The sequence below is a fragment of the Typha latifolia genome, chromosome 1 (assembly GCF_019914945.1).
Source record: "Typha latifolia isolate L0001 chromosome 1, TyphaL0001v2, whole genome shotgun sequence".
Classification (NCBI taxonomy): Eukaryota; Viridiplantae; Streptophyta; class Magnoliopsida; order Poales; family Typhaceae; genus Typha; species Typha latifolia.
In genome coordinates, this window is record NC_133086.1 from 22055876 (window position 1) to 22076103 (window position 20228).

Sequence of the window (20228 nt, forward strand, 5' to 3'; positions counted from 1 at the left end):
TTGCAATTTTTTTTATTAATTATGAAGAAAAAACACAAACTTTTTCCAAACATATACATATAGCACTTAAAAGACTTTTATTATGAGTCATTATTAAGATTTAATAACTGAGCTATAATAATAACTTATTATGAACCTTGTTACACTAAGTTACTTGTTTATAGTTATATCCACGAGATTCTATGTTGAAAATAATACTAATTTCTTAAGATTGATCAATAGCCTGCTAGGTGAGTTGAACCACACTCTCCTGATGCTTCTAATGGCTTTGTCTAGTTAAAAAAAGAAAACTTAAAAGAGGAGAAGATAAACTCACCTAACAAAAAGGGGTAGCATTGGAACTCCATCACAAGGAGACGGGAGTCCTTCATGGTTTCCCCATGCACAAGAGCAAAAGAGACAAGACTCACGAGCAGAAAGCAACAAAGCCTAGCTACAAAGATACCTCCCCCTACCTTCCTCTTTCTTTACAAATGCTACTCACCAAAATTTACCCAAAAGATATAGCAACCCATGCATAGTATTACATACTACACTATCCATGGAGTTACCCACTTACAATTACAAATAGCAACTACCACCAGATACTTTTCCAGAGCCTTTAAAGGCCATGAAGCTCGACAAAGACACCCATATAGAAAAGCTAGATAAGACGAAGGAAGAAGCAGCAGCAGCCATGGAGAGCAAAGAGGTGGTGAAGATGGCAGTGTGTGGGTGCTGTGGGATGTGGGAGGAGTGCACAGTTGGGTACATTGGATGGGTCAAGGAGCAATTTGGTGGGGTTTGGGTCTGTGGATTGTGTGCAGAGGCCATCAAGGATGAGCAGGTCAGGCTTGGGGTTGGGCTGGAAGCTGCAATTTTAGTGCATGCCAAGTTTAGAGAGATTGCCAATGTTGATCCCACTGTTCAGGTTGCTCAGTCTCTTCTCCAGTTGCTCAAGAAAGTGATCTCTTCTTCCTCCTCTACTGCATCTTAGCATAGAGACTCTCATGAAGGTAATCGCGACCTCAGTGTGCAACTTCCATCTACTTTAACAAACTAATGTCAAGACTTTTGTGTACCTGTAACATACTAATGCTGAAGTTGTTTGCCAATATATGGTTTATCATTCTCACTTTATGTAGATAGATCCAAAGAAGAATAAGTGACTATGACCATTAAAAAAAAATAGAATGATAGAAAGCTTCAACTGACGAATGAACCGAGTTTTACACACTGCGTGTACAAGGAAACTGGCCTGACATTTGGCAACGTCTGAACCACCATGACAAACATCACAATTAGAGTAGACTAATATTTTCACAATTAGAATAGACTAATATTTTCACATATACACAATAAAGAGAAAGACAAACCCTGAACATAAATACCATTCTGCAAATTTACTATGCAAACCAGATACACTGAACAGCAAATAAGTTCTAACAGAGAGTCAAGCCAACATATTTTCCAAAGTCCATCATCATCAGTCTTAAGACCAACCTCTAAGGTGATGGGGATATGCTCTGGAAAAGCAAGCTTTCCTGCAAGTGTATTGCACTAATTTAGCTTTCAATAACTTCCAATGAACACACTTAGCATAGTTATTAGAAAATATACCTAATGGTTGGAACCAACTAGGGAAAGGAGAAAAGTTCGATAATGGCCTGATGTCTCTGAATGTATTGCTTCACTAAGTGATTTCTTGTATTTTTTCTGGTATTCTGCCTTTATATATTGCATGTCAATCTCAGTCCTGGTGACCACTACCCTTACCAGTTTGGTGTCATTGGTACCTACGCCTTTCATTGCCTTGCGCAATATCTGAAATTTTATAGAAATATAATAGGTGGAAATGTTAAGACTAAAAAAAATAATTTGGATAATGACTATAGTAAAGATAATGATGACCACTAGAATGTTAGAAGATTTTAATATGCAGATAAATGCAAGTTGCATGGGCTAAATGTAGAACTATTCCTTTTATCTGCCTCAAAAATCAAAGCAGGGTTGGTAAAATTTTGGGGAAAGTACAATAATAGCTGTTAATAGTAGCATATATAAAACAACAATGACCGCAGAGAATCTTTAAGAAAATAAGGAGGCTAAGAACTTTCAACAGGCATACAACCAACTCTTAGAATTAATGGCATATGAACTTCAACATGCATACAACCACTCTTAAGAATAATGGGCATACGAACTTCAATCAAATACAAATTGTCCCAATAGATGCTTTATCCCAAGAGATGAAACTTGTCTGTCTAGTATGAACTAATTGTAGCATGTAGAAATAAAAACGATAGGTTCCAGGATGCAACTCTGTAATGTAACATATAAACAGAACAATGACATTCTGATGTGACCTAACTCAATTTAATATTTTCTGATTATAGAAATCTGTAGGGAGTGCAAAGTACTATTCTCTCCACCTAGTAAGTAGAAAAGGTTACTTTCAAGCCACCACATGGATGAATTCCCTTCACAGATGGACAACAATAAAAAGTGTGTAAAAGTAAGCATAATTCCTATTGAATTTAGGATCAAACAAAAAGATACCTTTGCAAAATACTTGGCTGGATTCTCAGCACATCTCAATATAGTGAGAAGAGCAAATTCATAATTTCCAGATGTCTCACTCTTGACAGCCTAGAAGAAAATATCTCCCATAAGAAAATTAAATTGTAAAAGTAAAGGACTAGAAGAGAAGAATTACCTTTTCAAGGGATCTACCATAGGCGTGATGATAAGCAGAAGCAACAGCTGCCAAATGTGCCCAGCTACGTTCACTAAAAATATGGTTGAAAGTTTTCTCGTCTGTCCCCAACCGTTTCTCACCAGCTTTAAAGAGTTCTTTTGCATCTTTGTTAACCATCGCAGGATCAACCTCAGGACCTTCATAACGTCGCTTTCCAATGTATGCAAGTAAGAGCTGCAATATACGCCACCAATCATCAATTCACCATCTACAACTTTCCGTGAGACAGCTCTACCATTCCATGGTAGGTACAATTTAGATCTCAATAAAAGAATCAGATAAGTACAAGGTTGTAGACATGCTGGTCTAAATAATCCAAGTGTTCAGCAGTTCACATACAAAATATCTTACTTCCTGAAACTTTAGACTGCACAGACTAGATCTGTCATTACATGGAAGCAGGCCATTAAGTCTACAACCGCCCAACCTCCAATCTCATAGGTAACTAACTGCCTTTTGTAAATTATTCCACTAAATTTACATATAAACTATGAATTACTAGATTGAATCGATTCAAGCAAAAAGGACACTCCTACAAGAAAGTTCTACAAAATCAAACAGATGCTGTAAGCCCTTCATAAATTCATAGTTGAGAGTCTCATGAGATACAAGAGAACATATAATCCCCACACAAATTTTACGATTTCAAATAAACAACCAATAGCATGTAGGTTTTCATCAACCACAGCAATTTGTGCTACTGGAAAAGCTCATTATCAGATCAAGCAGGAAGGCCCTAAAACTTGGTTCTCTTAAAAAATCTGTGAATAATAGCTGACCAAGTCAGATGTGCGAATACAGAAAAGGGGGGCATGTCAAAAATTAAGCATGAGTTGACCGTAACTATGCATAACAGCTTCAGATCAAAGGAAAGAGCAAAATGTCGATGATTCAATAATGTCAACAGAATTTGCCAATTGTTCCATTTGCGGGTTATGATATCGATGAGACGATGACAAGTTTTATCCAGTAGAACCCAAATATAGATAGCCCTTCTTCACCAAGTTTTCAGAAAATATAGCCAAAGAAAGTACATAAAAATGGCAAACATAAGCCATGATAAGAGATGACCTTTTGGTGATCACCAGATGTGGCACGCTGAATGTCATGCTCAAGATAAGAACCAAATCGTGCATGGTATGCTTGTTTCATTATCTCTATCTGAGATGGTGTTCGAGAACATATTACTTCAGTGGCTGCTTGCAAGTCAATGACATCTTCAGTAAGTGCCTGTCTCAGTACAGTCGCATCACGTCCTGCAGGATCAAGGATCCAAAGCAGCATTGCTCTCTGGTATGGAAGACGTAGAACAGATAGTCAACCATGGATTAATATAATTAAGATACTTACTAGTGACAGTCAACATGGGCTAACTGGGAAATGTTGTTCTAACTTGGTTTCTTATTACAACCATAGCAGGTGGTTGTAAGTTACAAGTAATTATTAAGCCAATTTGCTTGAGGAAAACAATATAATGAACATACTAGTTTGAATGCTTCTTCATACCTTGAGGTGACCGCTGAGCTCGGACGATATACGACTGGCAAGTTCCTCAGAATACATTGCTCTGTATTCTTGCTGAATGAGAGCTCGCTGCATTGCATCACGATGAGCAAGTATGCTTATGACTTTCGCATTGTCACAACCGAAACCTATGCCATTATCAAAGTCAAAAACATATTAAGACTTTCTGTATAATTGCATTAATTATTTAGATGGACAAACAGTTGAAAATCCATAATTAGAAGCATTCAATATTGAGACACAATGAAGGATGGATGACATTGATGGTTTAGCCAAGATTGTTTGGCAACTTATCAGCTGAAACACCATAATTTTCTGGCAATTTTCCTATGCGCTTTCCGTAATTTGCTTGCAATCTTGAGCTGTACATGATATTAGAATATACCAACGCTTAAATTTGATCATACGGCAATGAATGCCCTGTTTTGAAGCATGGAGCAACTTTTTCACCTTACGCCATGCAAATCGTATTGAGATACAAATAACTAGACAATATAAAATCGCACCAGATTGTTTCCCTTTACCAACGAAGGAAGGAACTTTTGACCCTATTACTGCTTCAAGAACTGGTAAATATACCTTAAAACCTCCGAATTCGCAAAGAAAACCCCTAGAATTATAAAATTATGATCTACCAATCAAGAAAATCACAGAGATACCGATTAAACAAAAGAAAACTCACATAGAGAAAGAAGCCTTATACCTAATTCCCAACAAACCAGCATACCTAAAATCCGAAACCATATCCATTGAAAGCTGTCTAAATATATCACCTTTGAAGGCTTTGTAGAGATCCATGGCGTCTTGGCGAGGGGAGGTGAGCACCGGAGGTATGCTTAGAGTGGCCATCTCTCTCTCTCTCTCTCTCTCTCTCTTCTGGTGTCAATGGAGTAATGGCACTCAAATTTGCAATTTATAATTGCGTAAGACAAACGCGACGCGTAGCCCACAGCGTGACGGGGTACACGTGGTTTATTGTTTAACAACGGTTCTCTCATCCTAGCCGCTCATCTCCGATGGAGCGTCGAGATACGGTATCCAACGGTTACGAAAGAGGTCGGTCGATGTGACGTGGCCACCGATAAAACTGCCTGAGGTGAAGTAACTGAAACTTGTTACTTTTTGTTCCCTAATTATATATTTTTAATAGGTATTACTAACTATATTTATATCATTTCATATATATTTTTTTTAAATTATTTGAAGCCCAAATAAAAGAAGACCTAACTTTCTCTTAATACAACAAATAGAGTTAGTAGTTATCTTCCTCGTGACTAAGGAGGTCATGGATTCGACTCTAATCTTAAATAATATTGTGGAAAAATTGTTTAGTGGCTTAACTCGAAGCGTAATGGCTTGAAGCAAGTCTCGGCAGCGTTTGGTTCAGATTAATTATTCAGCGACGCGAATATGGCTAAGTAATTTATTATTATGAAATTATATTATGAATACATATGATATATAAAAAAGTAAAAAAATGAAAATATAAATCTAGGAAAAAAAGAATTGTAAGCAAAATTTATATGACTGTTAGTAAAATTATTACTTGCTGTACTTTTTAAGATGTGCCTAAGCTCTGCCATTCACTGCATCATATTTTATGTTATTTATAGTCGAAAGAAGCATGTTTTAAATGCTTGTCTGAGTTTGACCTGCAACCAAAAGTTGAATGCTTGTGACCTGCAGCCAAAAGTTGAATTTTTTTTCTTCTTTATATTATGAAATTCATGAAACTACTAACTTGCTACAGGTTGAACAATTAATAGTCAACGATCTTATGCGCTTTGACTATGTCTTGGGCTAATGAAAGTTGAACAATTAATAGTCAACGATCTTATGCGCTTTGACTATGTCTTGGGCTAATTAAAATTTTGTTCTTAGGAACCTCGTATCATAATTCTTCTAGATTATATATATATATATATATATATAGGATGGCACACAGTATTAGAAAACTAGTTCTCAAAATAAATACAAGAATCCATTGCAATTCATGAACCAAATGAAGAGGCAAAAATAAAGAAAAGAAAAAGAAAAAGAACAAGGCAAAAACTTCACTATATGGCCCAAAATCCAGCCCAGAAGAAAAAGGACCCAAATCCACATTACAAGAGAAGCGAATAATATATAAAATATAACTAGGCCCAGCCCAAGGTTTAGGACAAGGCCCATAAAAAAAATTTGGACCAAGCCTTAGGGGATATTATTAAAAATAAGGGATAATTGTAGTTCATTTCGTGCTCATGTGCTAATTTAGGAGAAGTATCTGTATTTTCAACTTAAGCATTTAACTATTGTAGTCCGGACCAAAGTGTAACACATTATTATTTTTCACCATACTTGAAGGTAATAAGCATAGATCAATTTCTCTCGCCACAATACCATATTTATATGATAAAATATCCCTCTTGTCTAAAGGAAAAGATTGTTTACCGAGCAAAATTATTATTTCACATTTCCATTAAATGGCAACTAATAGTTACACTCTAGGTTAAGTGCTTAAGGTCTTATTTGCTTTGAGTTTAGAAATTCCTCGTAAATTAGTTATGATATCTCTAACATGGTTCAGCAACTAAAAAATATATATATATTTTTCATATATAACTAAATTAATTTTTTTAAAAAATTAATACTAAAAAATGAGATTAACTAATGACTAAGTTAAAGTATATAAGGATTTCTTACAATTGAGCTAAACCATATGAATAAATTGCAATTTCCCCTAAAAATAAACCTGTAGAGAAATGATTAGTGCATACATACATACATACATTCATACGAGAAGTGGGAGAGTCAAACGTTTGAATTGGACTCGGACTCGACTCATCTGACTTCTTCTGCTGGATGAAATCGAACGGCACGGTAAAAACAAAAGGGGTCTTGAATGTGTACTATAATTGACTTACATATATAACCTCTAAAGAAGTCAACGCTTATTTATGAAAGAATCCTCAAGTTTTGAGTCTTTCATGTCTGCGTCTCTGAGTCGTAAACTTTGAATTCTTAAAACATACCATGCCAAAAGACTTCAATACATATAGGCCAACTTTGGCTCAAACATAGAATTTTTTTTCTCATATATTTGACTTAAGAGCTCATAGACTATAGACCAAATAGAATAGTGAGGCAATCACTCTATTTAATCGATTCAAGCTAGTTGTGCTAATGGATGGTTAAATCCAGTAAACTTACGTTTCTTAAAACAAGAGAAAAATAAAAAAAATTCATTATAGAGTGGTGGAAGCATTTAGACATCTTAAACTATCACTCTTTTTTTAGATATTACTTTTTAATTTATTTTTACACATAGATTTTGAACTATTAAAAATCTTCCAGACACTTATTTTATTATATTTTCGTAATTTTTTTTTTCTATGTTACTTGCAAGTCAATAGTCCAGGTGCTTATGCTTGACAAAAAATAATAAATAATAATTTGTATGTATATAAAATGGTAATAATTTAGGGGTACAGGTATAATTATCTCTAATAATAATTGATTTGCAGAAAAATAAAATGAATCCTGAGGGGCAGAAATGTAAAAGGGCAAATGACACGTGAGTCGAGGCGCAGCGCCATTACGCCGCGAAGTCCACGTGCCATTCAGAGCGCTTCCACTGAGACGGGTATAGTTCTTTACGGACCGCAGACGGTCCGGTCGGGTCCAGACGAGAACGAGTAAAATATTTTCGGGGTTAAAAATTAAAATAAGAAACTTCCTTCGTATTCTAGACCTCCACTTTCTTGGATTTAAAGCCAAGGGGGGAGAGAGAGAGACAAAGAGACGCCACTCCTCGCCAATCCCAGACGGGTATAATTCTTCGAAGAAGTTTGGGCTTCTTCGCACATATGATCTGCCTCGGGGCCACCGCATACCCGGCAGCGAGGTTCCCGACGCACCACCGGTATTCGTCGGAGAAGAAGAAGTTCCTGGCGAGAACGAGCTCGCTCTCGAGGCTTTCGTTACGTATGGACCGCGCGATGAGGCCCGCTTTTGCATCGCAGCCGTTGGTTCTGACCTCCGGGGCTAGTGGCCGGGTGAGCGCGCTCCTCTCGCTTCGCGCTCTCCGTGGCCTTCTCTTGCTTCTCTACGGATTCTTGCTCCTCCTCCTCCACCCTTTCCAGCGGCGATCGTTGGTCGTGGCAGCGGAGGGGAAGGTAATGGTTAGGGTTCCGGCTGCGGTAGCGCCGCGCCGGCGGAGAGATCATGAGGCGGCGGCGAGACGAGCGATGGCGATCAGACGGCTGGGGGAGGAGGAGGAGGAGGAGGAGGAGGAGGGAGAGGAAGAAGGGAAGAGTAAGCGAGAGTTCGGTCTTTTCGAGACGGCGAGGGGGGATACACTATTCACGCAATCATGGACTCCCAATGCTACTCCAATCAAGTAAGAGAAATCCCAGAGTTTATGTCTTATCTGAAGTAATTAAAAAGATAATTTTGGGGAAAAATATATTATCAGGGTAATGGTTAATAAATAAATGAGTTTGCTTAAAAAACGTTCTGTTGTTTGGCAGAGCATGATTAGTGGCCAAGAGCTTAGATGCTCTTTTGATATATTTGTTTGGTCATGGGACCCCAGTGAGCAAGGTTTGACTAGAAAGAAAGATTAGCTGCAATATTTGTGGTCGGCAGGCATATTTAGTTGCGACTGTTCTTGAAAGTGAACAACTTTAGGTTTTAAAGGATAAGGGAGTATTGGTGTAGTTGGGTAGATTTTGGTCATCCATAAGGAGATATTTGTGGAATATTGAGTTGGGGGCTTTTCTTTCGGTAAGTAACATCACGACGGTCCCACTTTAGGTAACTAGTAAAGTTTTTTAATTCCCAGAGACTAGATTAATACATTTCGATGGAAGTAATGGAACATGTCTGTCTTCCTCCATATATGTGATATTTCACAATTAGCCAACCTTGACATGCAAGCACCCTTCTAAGGCTTGTTTCAGGTGCTAATTGATGATTTATTTCCAAGAACTTATTGTAACAATCGATATATAATAATCGATATACAAGGATGCCTAACTTCAATAGGATGTTCATGTATGTAGGCTTTATAAGTTACGGTCTAGATCCTTGAAACCATTGATTGACATTCATTGGAAATTGAACTTCTATCAGCTGAATCCACCATTTTTTTTGTCATGAGAAAACATCAATAGGATTGCCAACTCTTGAAGATGCGTCTCTGCATGTTTGCCATGGGTATTCTTATCTCTTTTGTAGATTTTTCTCGTCTTTAGATATAGGTCATATCACTTTGTTGATGGGGCTATAAAGAACACTTCATCAAGATTCTAGGCTTGAAGCAGAATGTTATCGTTCTTAAGATTGTTTTGACTAAGGGCTAACATTGGTTGTTCTTTGCCTGGTACAGGGGTCTGGTTGTTCTACTTCATGGTTTAAATGAGCACAGGTATGTAGACATCTGTTTGTTGACTCATTGGCTCATCGCCATTACAACAAGAGTTGGACAGTGGTTGTGCTAATACTAGTTTGATGTCTGACAGTGGAAGATATAATCATTTCGCAAAGCAATTGAATGACAAGGGACTCAAAGTCTATGCTATGGATTGGATTGGTAATTTCTCATCATATAACCTTTTTCAACAAATGAGTCAATATTTTATATTATTTTCTTCTGTCTTTATCAAATATCATCAATCATATATGTGATTGCTATTTGAGTTGTGATGTTCTTCTACTATATTTTTCAGAAATGTACAATGAATAGAAAGCATAGACAACTTGAGTCACGAGTAGTAATAACTGTAATGACCAGATATCATAGAGCACACTACTTTAGAGTCAATGGATGTAGGCCTTGACAGATTCTATTTTCAATTTAGGACAAAACTTGACTTAGATCATGATGTCTAAATCCACAATTTTGCCTGAAATGGTTGTAAATCAACACACAATTTCAGACATCACCAATATCAACCAATCTCCAACTTGGCTTTACCTGTCACTCTGAAAAGAGATTGTAGGAGGTTAAGTGAGCCATTCACTTGCACTATAAAGGGAACCTTGGTTATGGAGTTTAAATGCAGCATATCATTAAAAAAAATGATGCTAAGTTCATAGTTGAATGTTTCTCAAACAAAATCATTGATGAATTATCCATGAATTGTTTTCCTTTTGACTAACATTGAAATTAGTTACTATGTACGAAATGTTTTAAGTTTATAAGGGGATTCTTTAAGTTTATATTTTCTTGCTAAGGTTCACTTCTCCACTTGTATATTACTATTTGAGTTGTTGGCAGCCAGGACGCAAGATGTGCAGGAAAAGGTTTTCAATGTTTTGATGGATGAGTTGTAACTTGAAAAAAAATCAAATAAAATGGGAAAGTTTCTAGAAGTGATAGCAATGGAGGATGAGATGCAATAAAACTGTTTGAAGTGAATACATTATGGCAAGCCTGGAAGAAATGTGACAGTAAAACACTCATCACTCATAAAAGATATACAAATTGCAAACTCTGACTTGGCTTTTCACCTTGTGAAATTTAATTTACTAGGCTTTGACACATTGCTCTTAATTATATCCCTAAACATGCCTTACTCCATGGGTAGAGCAAAAAGATTCTGCTGCTGTTCTCTTAAAATTTGAATGACATCCCTCCTTTTGCTGTGCATTAAGAACTTATGAGCATGCCAAGTTTTTGAGGTTTGGATTAAAGTGAGAATGACTGAGTTTATGGAACAATCATATCCCTAAGCGGGCTTTGGGTCATGGTTGAAGGAAAAAAAAAGTCTATCTTCTGTTCCTTAAATGGAGTCTTTCCAGCTCATTAGAATTAATTATCATGTCAAAGTTTGGGGTTTAAAGGCTGAACTTTCTTCTCTAATTTTTGCTTGGATGAAGATGACATGCTACACTTCTCTTTATTTTCACCTTAATAGGTTTGTCCAGCTATGCAGAATAACTATTCTTTGCTACCCAAGATCCATTGTTCTCTATAATTTCTTTATGATCTGATTTAGACAGTCTAATGCACTTTCTATCTTTGCCATGCACTTACTATCGTATTATATTTATATGCTATCTATGATCTTGATATATGAACTATGCTACCACTTTACAATATTATTTTATAACCTTGCCTATTCAAGATCTTAGATTATGAAAGACATATCCAAGTAGGTGGTGAGGTGGTCTTCACTTGGATGTGAGATTGTTTGGAGTTCTTGTTCTAGACATCCATTGATTAACTTGCAGATTCAATTCAGGTTCTGAAAAAACTGTATCATCCATGATTTGGTTTAAGATTGCAAGTCTTGATTGAGACAAGTCAAATCAGCTAGTCATTAGAGTTTGAAGTTGAATTCTGAGCTTTAATTTATTTTGAGACTTCTGCTGGGTTTCACTTGTTATTTCCTAAGGCTTTGTTTGCTTTGCATTTAGGGACTCCCTTTGAACTGGTTCAGGGACCTCTAAATTGGTTCAATAATTAAATATCTTTTTATCATTTTCAAATCTGATTAAGTTTACTCTTCAAAAAATCAAGACTAAGAAATGAGATTAACTAATCGAGTTCGAAACTTAGCCTTAAATCAAAGCCTAATCTTTTATAAATGATAATTTGATTTAAAGTGCTTTACCCTTTACATCCATACACTTTGCTCTTCATGCTGACTACACTCACTCACCAAATTACAAACCATGACTTGGCTGAAAACTTGGTACAGACAAGCCAGAGCTGAAGATTACTCTTTAAAGTCATAACAACCAGTATGTTGATTTTAGTGACAAAATAAATACTGAATCTATGATATTGAAGTCTGATAGTTTCTAATTCATAAATGTGCTATCTCTTCTTCTCAGGGCATGGTGGAAGTGATGGGTTGCATGGTTATGTTCATTCACTTGATTATGCTGTCAATGACTTGGTACTATACTTGATTAACAGAACCTGAGTTCCATGTTGTTCTTGTTTTGATAATTCATGTATTTACAGAAAGCATTTCTGGAGAGAATCTTGGAAGACAACTGTGGTTTACCTTGCTTCTTATTTGGTCACTCAACAGGTGGAGCTATTGTTTTGAAGGTATAATCACTTCACAATATTTTAATTGGCAGTAAGATGGCATGGTATCAGTATCAGTTGCTACAATACTCGATTTTGCATTATATTTCTAAACTAAATTTGGTTGTTCTTCTGTTTCTGTGAACATTTGAAGGCAGTACTAGATCCAAAGATTCAAGTGCTTGTTGAAGGTGTAGTATTGACGTCACCTGCCATTCATGTTCAGCCATCTCATCCAATTGTGGCTGTAAGTGTATGACTCTTTTTGAAAAGTTAGTAGTGTGACAATATCGATCCCAAATTGTCTTTAAACTTCACTTGTTGGCACTTGTCAGTCCTATCCACACAGCTTGCCTTCATGTCTTCATGGCCATAAGATCTGGATATGTGATGAAAATATTGGATCCAAATCCAAATATTGCAACTATGGATTCTAAAGCTAACAACTACTGCAGAGAAATGGACTATAAAATATTAGGATCTGATTTATAACCTAATGTAGTTGATTGACCTGGTTAAACGCTGACTTCTATTGTTGAGATCGGATGGAGATATAATCACATGGTTTGTCTTGTAGTAAGGTGTAATCAAGTAGTCAATATCACTCTCTTTTACCATAATTTCATTTAAACTTCCTGAGTATTTTTCTTCGTTAGTAACTTATAGATCTTTTGGTGATTTAAAGAAGATGTTAATTTGATTGTGGAGATGGTTTCAAGTTTGGAGTGTTGTCTTCCATCAAAAATTTCACTGTGAGGTTTGATGGTTTCAAGATGATTATGATGATACTTGAAAGGAAATTAAATCTAATGGAGCAAGATACTAAAATGAACACAATATCCATTTGCGTCACTACGTGCATAATGCATTTCTCTACTATACTGCAACCTAGCAAATAGCCACAAAATCATATGTTGTAGGGGTTGTGTTTGATAATCGTGTGGAAGATCCTAATACCAATTCTTGATTTTAAATCTCCATTTTTTTTGAGATTACTAAAACGTGCTCTTTCTTTCTTCTTCTAGGCATGGTAATGAGATGTAAAAGTAAATTAAGTAATTACGGGATGATGCATAACGATCTATGACACGTCCTTTCTTAATGCCAGGTTGTTGCGCCGATCTTCTCTGCGTTACTTCCAAAATACCAGTTCAGTTCTTCATCTAAGAATGGGGCTCCTGTATCCCGTGATCCTGAGGCTCTAAAGGCCAAGTACTCAGACCCACTTGTTTTCACTGGCTCGATCAGATTCAGAACTGGTAACGAGATTCTCCGCATAATGTCTTACTTGCAGCGGAATCTGACTAGAGTTAATGTTCCATTCCTAGTCCTCCATGGGACAGCTGATGAAGTGACTGACCCTGAAGCCTCCCAAAGACTTTATGAAGAATCACCATCCATAGACAAATCCATAAAGTTATACAAAGGATATTTACATGATCTCCTTTTCGAACCTGAAAGGGATGATATAGCTAAAGATATTACTGATTGGCTGTGCTCCAGACTTGATGACTAAAAGCAAAGGATAGGAAGAGATTTAAGGATGGTGTCAACATGCGCATCCAGCTGATAACATTGTGATGAGAGTTGTCATGAGATGCAACCTCGGATGCTGGAATTTATTATATCATGGATTACCAGCTTCTCATGTATTCAAGTGAGATGCTCATTTTTTTTCAGAAGATTTCCTGATATATAAATTAAGTTCACTTTGCTCATGTTTGTTGTGTTGCCGGTAGTTATGTACAGTTCTCAAACCACCGAAACTGTTGTGGCTTGAAAGCCCATGTTGCTGTGTTTTCCAAGGGATAAAAAAAACTTGGATTTTACTTGAAGGAAGATAAATTATTAAGCTAGATTTCATATTTGTTCGTCTCATATGCTGCGCCTCGAATTCAGTTGATATAAGTAGTTTGAAATTGGACAAGATAACTGGCATTATTTCATTAGAGAAAGATTTATATATTATTACTCGTTTACTTATTCAATGCAACTCACTGGAATTACTGAATACTACAGATGGTGAATCATTGGATTCAGGTTACATTTTATAGGATCAAATCCAAATTCATCAAGCGGAATTAGAACCTAAAACTGATGTGGATTGGGTGTATCACAGTAGTTATTAGATTCTTCTTGAGTGATGTTCATTAAGCTTTAAGTTTAATACTTATATGTTTTAGCCACACGCCAAAAAAAAAAAAAAAAAAAAAAAAGACTACTTTGTGAAAAGGGATTTGTAAAGGGTTCTTAGCCACTAGGACCATTTCTATATAGGTATTATGATGTCGTTTGATGATGGACTTGATCAAGGATGTAAGCCGTCCCTGTTTGTCATGCAAATAATAGATGGACCCATAGGATGAAATCATCATCTATCACTGTCTTTATTCCACTCCTTGGAATCAATCAACAAACTTTTCCTAGCATTAAGAACTTAATTGGCACCTCATTTCTTCTTTCCCCCCTCCTTTAATTCTTTTTGAGCAAATAATTGACATCCTTTATCCTCTGACAACTGCAAAGATATCGAGAGATTGAAACAAAGGAACAGAAGAACACAGAAATTAGTACAAAATCTTCTTCCTTTTTTCCCCCCTCTTTTCCCTCTATACTTTGAGATAGAGAAAAAAGAGAGGAAGTGTGAATAAATCTTTCAAGTGGGGTCTATAAATTAACGATGGATACCAATCTTGCTTCTTGTTGTTGAGCAATATAACTAGTAGTAGCACATCTCTCTCTCTCTCTCTCTAAGAAATAAAAGAAAAAAAGAAAGAAAAATAAAACAACTAATAGCACATCACCTAGTAGAGCTATCAATCACCTGCTAAATTTTCTTTAGTTTTTTTCCTCTCAACTACGACAACGTCAACCAATTACAAGTGTTAGGTAGGATGTTGAAAACTAAACAATAAATCTAATTTGACAATTTGAGCTAGAAGGTTGGATTTTTCTTTTAACTTTTATCAGGAGGTGGGACTCATCCGGTCATATTCTTCTGCTGAGAATTTTGATCCAATTTGATCTCCTTTCTTGTTTATTTTATTTTATTTTTAATAAGGAAAGCCAGTAGATTAGAATAATTTATTTAAGATTAGAAGTTATATCAATACATCCTAATACATAGAGGGGAGGGGAGAGCGAGAGAGCGATAACTCTTTAATATATGTCACACACTTAACCTATAAATAAAATAAAATATCAAGCTCAATAACATAAAGAAAATAATTATGAAGAATGACCCTAATAAATAAACAGGAGTAAATTCTACATTCCAAGACACAACCCTGTGAATTCCCTAATGTGGGAAGATCGAAGATTACTTATCAATTGACATAATTTTTTTTAAAAAAACCTACAATATCCTACGAGTAAAGCAAACAAAATAATTCCAAGATTCTACAAAAGATACGGAGCTAAGATTCGAATGTCAGCAAGGGCTAGTGAGAAGCGATGAAATGCGTCGGCGAAGATGAGGAGTGAGGAGGAGCGAATGGAACAAGACCTTAACAAGCACATGCATCAACTGTGCACGAGTTCTTGACCGGCACCCCACTCATTGGATCTATGTTGGCTTGGCAAACTAAGTAAGGCCAGCGGCCGACAAAAAAATAAAGGGAGGGAAGGTCAACGATTGTGGTGCTTCTACGGTAGTGGAGAGAAAAGTGGACGGAGGAGGGGAAGGGGGCGAAATCGATAGCAGTGATGAGGAGCAAGACATTGACGGTGAACAACAATAAGGATGGACGATAACGACATAAGTAACACTAAATTGGTAGAGAAAAAAAAATAGAGAAAGGGACGAAGCTGATGATAGTAAGGGAAAGTGGTGGCAAGCAGCAAGAGATGATGACGACGTGAGGAGAGCAACAAGGCAATGACAATGAGGGACTAGCGGAGCCATGACGAGAGGAAGTCAACGATGGAAAGAATGATGGAAAAGAGAAGCATCGATGATGGTGAAGAAACAAGGGGACAGACTTTAGAGAGGAGAGAAAGAAGGAATGAGGGAGGAGGAACAGGGTAGGGAAAGGAAAGAACTTTTCCTCTCGTGTACCTAGAGTAGCTAGGGGAGGGGATGGGGAAGGCTTCGCCGGCGGCAAGAGTAAAAACCCTCTAAAAGAGGAGAAATAGACCTATGCCAAACTCTAGCAAAACTAGGGCCGGCGCCGGAGTCATTTTTCTTGTTTACTTGAAAAATTAGATAAAAGAGCACAATTTTCTCATGCACATTTGTTTGCCATATTTCTTGGACAGCGAAATGGCACCAAATTGATAGTATTATTACCGATTCTATCAATTTCGAACTTGTTTCCTCAACAATAACTTTGACTGATGGATGGCTAACAACTTTTTAATTAATAATGAACAGGAATACATCAAACTTGTCGGCATAATAATTTCTTATAAATTTTAGCAAACTATATTTTAGATAGACATGGTTTGGTTTTATTTTAATTTATACCACGAACACTTAACCATCTTACACCAAACCAAATTTTAACCGCTAAATTTTTCATCCATAAACCCTAACTAATGGTATAAATAGTCAACTACTTCCACCATTATTAGCTTCAATCTTTTCTATTATAAACAAGTTGCTAAATGACTAAATTATCTTTACTATCATTAAATCATATTATATTTTTATGTAAATAATTAAGTAGTAATATATCTTCGTCAACAATTGACTACAAATTATAATTAATGTGACCGGAACAGCATCAAATTAAGTACGTAAATTTAAAATAAAGAGAGTTAAATTAAAATCGGATCAAACCATAAAAGATAAAGCGTGATTTACGTTAGAAATAAAAAAAAACTAAGCAAGACGACAATCATGAGTAGAATTGGATGAGCTGAAGAACTGCTGTGATGAAAAATCCATTTCTCCAAGTCGAGATAAGAATAGATATATAAAGTTAGGGAGTAGTCTCATCAAATAATAATAATAATAATAATTAATATTATGTAGACTTTATGAACAGTGGTCGAGTAGCTATCAATGGTGAGGTAGAGAAATATGTGGTTAGGGGATTAGTAGGTCTCGCTCATCCATCAAGGAAAAAAGTTTGACCGAGACTTTGATGCCTCTCAACTAAATTATCACTTAATTATATATTTTTTCACCTTATTTCAAATAAAATATTATTTTATTATTTTTTTTAGAAATTTCAAAAAATAAAATAAAATCACCTCTATGTTTCACTTTTATTGTCTCAAAAATAATATATTTGATTGATAGTTGTTTTATTGTATAAGTATCCCAATACTTATAATAATACGGAGTCAACCCTAGTCAAAGATAAACATTAGTGCCACATCAAACACATTATTTATACAAACTTATTAGCACATTTATTGTTATTGCAAACAGTGAATACCCATAATTTCTTTGAAGGATCTTTGTCTAACTCAATGTTTTTTTTATTATTATTTTAAATGAAAGTCTGTAGGTGATAATTTTTTCTAAGTTATAATAATGAGAGATGTAAAACGATAGGATAATTCTTAAAAAGAAAAAAAATAGTAGAGCGACAACTTTTTAACATAAGCTTCATAATTAATATAAATTTAAATAGCATTATAAATAGAGCATAACATCAAACTCGATAACATAAATAAATACAAATACCGAGCAATCTCGATGATTTCATGAGCAAAAGAGTCTCGAGTTAGCCTATGGTTCCATCGTGTTTCATTGGGCCTATAAATTTCATATGGCTGAAAAACTTAATATTACCAAACCTAACAGAAAGAATAAAATAATATTAATGAGCAAACCATACAACAAGACAAGTTAAAAGAACGCATCAAAATCTAAGAACGATGAGATAGACGGAGAATAGATTTTATAGCCGATGAAAGCAGAGATGAACGACCGTCAATGTTAGATTTTATAAAATGCTTATTATACATATATTATTGTTAAGAAAATAACAATTGTAATCTGATAGGTGACATACACGCTTTCCGAGGCAACAATTGCTACAGTCCCATCAAAATTCAATTGATGTCCAAATTTCCTCAGATATCATGTTTAACCTTATTAATTAGGTTAGGTTAAGCTTCACTATCTTTGTCAAAGAAGTCTCTCTTTTTTCTCACTCCTACTCGGTCCTATCGATCCATGAATCATAAATTCAGACTCTCCGTAATTTATTAAAACTGATATATAATAATAAAAAATTTAATATCGACAAGGATATTTCATGATCTATCAAAATCTCTCCTAATTAATAGGTTAAAAAGGTATTAAAATCTCATAAATAGGTACATAATTTCACAATCTAAACCGCATGATTGCTCTCTCTCTCTCTCTATATATATATATATATATAATGGTTAAATAAAGACCATGTAACATGATGAAGAAGAATGCAAAAGACTTACAACTTAGAATTAAGAAACTAGATAGTTGTGCATGTGTGAAAGACTTGATATTTATTTCAACAATTCCTTCTCCTCTAGTCTTTTTTTTTTTTTCTCTCTTAGTCCTTTGGTCAAACACCAAACAAACGCGTTTCATGTACGCCAAACAAAAATTATTCTGATATCTCCATGCATGCAATCCAGCCATAGAGAATCAATTAAGAAATATGTTAGCCAAGTCAAACCCCAAATTCACACCACTGGATCGAGTTCAAGATTTTGCTCTACAACCACTAAATTTTCTTGCACTCGTGGGGCCATACAATATATGTAAATGTTTATGTATGCACCACTATTACTAATAACAATATTATGATCATGGTAATTTCACACCTAACTTAATTTGTCGTGATGTACATTGAGATATTTTAATTTAGAAGTAGAACGTAATAATGTGTATGGGTCGATATGGTCCATTTTATCAACTCATTAATTTCCTAAGTTGGTGACAGTGAATGCTTAGGGATAATTTTATCTTTTATTTTTATCATTTATAATCACTTGCGGCCTTAGGGAATATCGATTTTGGCTTAGTGTTATTACGTAGTACTATCGAGTTAGCTGCAAGCTGCTAACATATATAGAATATGGTGGTCACAATATTAATTTATATGCAGGTTGTTAATTAGTATGCATGAAATATAAGAGATAATATCCTTTTTTTTTCTTCTAAATATCATCAATATTTGAGATGCTTTTTTTTCCATACACCTTTACGTTGGTACGTAGCTCTAATTAATCTCTAATTACTATTACGACTCCTATCGTCGTTCTAACTATTCCTCTTTTACGTTGGTAGTTCGTTTTCTTTCAGACTACGACATAGCAATAATTGAATGTCACATACTGTTTGATTTCTCCCCCTCTATTTAATTACGAACTATTTGAGTATTACGTGGAAAGCGGCCAGTTTAATCCCTCGTTTCAAATCAAAAACAAGAGTGAAAGTGACTAACTTTCGACAAACATCTCACTTGGACTATACGTTGCAATAGTTATAGTAAGACCTTTTCGGCTAATTTTGGATTACCACTCCATATTAGCACCGACAAGTGGTATTAAAGTTAATGGCTCCAGTAATCCTTAAACTATTCTCTAATTAAGCAGTTTTATGATCCTTCGTTTAAGCACACGAAACTTGAATTAGGACAAGAGGAGAGCTATTTGGTATAGGACTCGAATTGAATGGGTTTGCAATAACTAGAAAAGAATCAGGCATAAAACTTAGGTGAGAGATGGATTGGAGTCAAAGGGAGTAATTGATCCGAAACCTCACACAAGAAGGGGAGTAGTACAAGAGGTTTTAGTCTCCCATCTTGGAAGGAAAGAATGTGAAAATACTCAACCTTGGGGTTGTATATAGGTTCCAAATGAATTAAATTTTGGGTCAACGCATCTTCCATTAAAATCAAACTTAACCATAACGAGTCCAAAATTCTACTTCTTTTAACCCTTTTCTTGCATTATTGAGATGGACTAACCTTTTTAACTTAGTCAAAACGATTAATG

At 35.5% G+C, this 20228-nt stretch overlaps 2 protein-coding genes across 2 annotated transcripts; one reads left to right on the top strand and one right to left on the bottom strand.

The window, feature by feature from the left end:
- Positions 1–1157: 1157 nt before the first annotated feature.
- LOC140789630 (annexin D5-like) lies at positions 1158–5200 on the bottom strand. The gene is made up of 7 exons (XM_073139403.1): positions 5035–5200; positions 4244–4389; positions 3809–4027; positions 2696–2911; positions 2539–2628; positions 1600–1803; positions 1158–1523 (listed from the first exon to the last, which is right to left on the bottom strand). The coding sequence occupies exons 1-6, from the start codon at positions 5108–5110 to the stop codon at positions 1600–1602; spliced, it is 951 nt and encodes a 316-aa protein (XP_072995504.1). The 5' UTR covers positions 5111–5200; the 3' UTR covers positions 1158–1523.
- A 2775-nt stretch (positions 5201–7975) lies between these two features.
- LOC140800774 (uncharacterized) lies at positions 7976–14152 on the top strand. The gene is made up of 7 exons (XM_073155618.1): positions 7976–8642; positions 9633–9671; positions 9766–9836; positions 12086–12150; positions 12219–12308; positions 12442–12534; positions 13396–14152. The coding sequence occupies exons 1-7, from the start codon at positions 8110–8112 to the stop codon at positions 13801–13803; spliced, it is 1299 nt and encodes a 432-aa protein (XP_073011719.1). The 5' UTR covers positions 7976–8109; the 3' UTR covers positions 13804–14152.
- The last annotated feature ends 6076 nt before the right edge of the window (positions 14153–20228 follow it).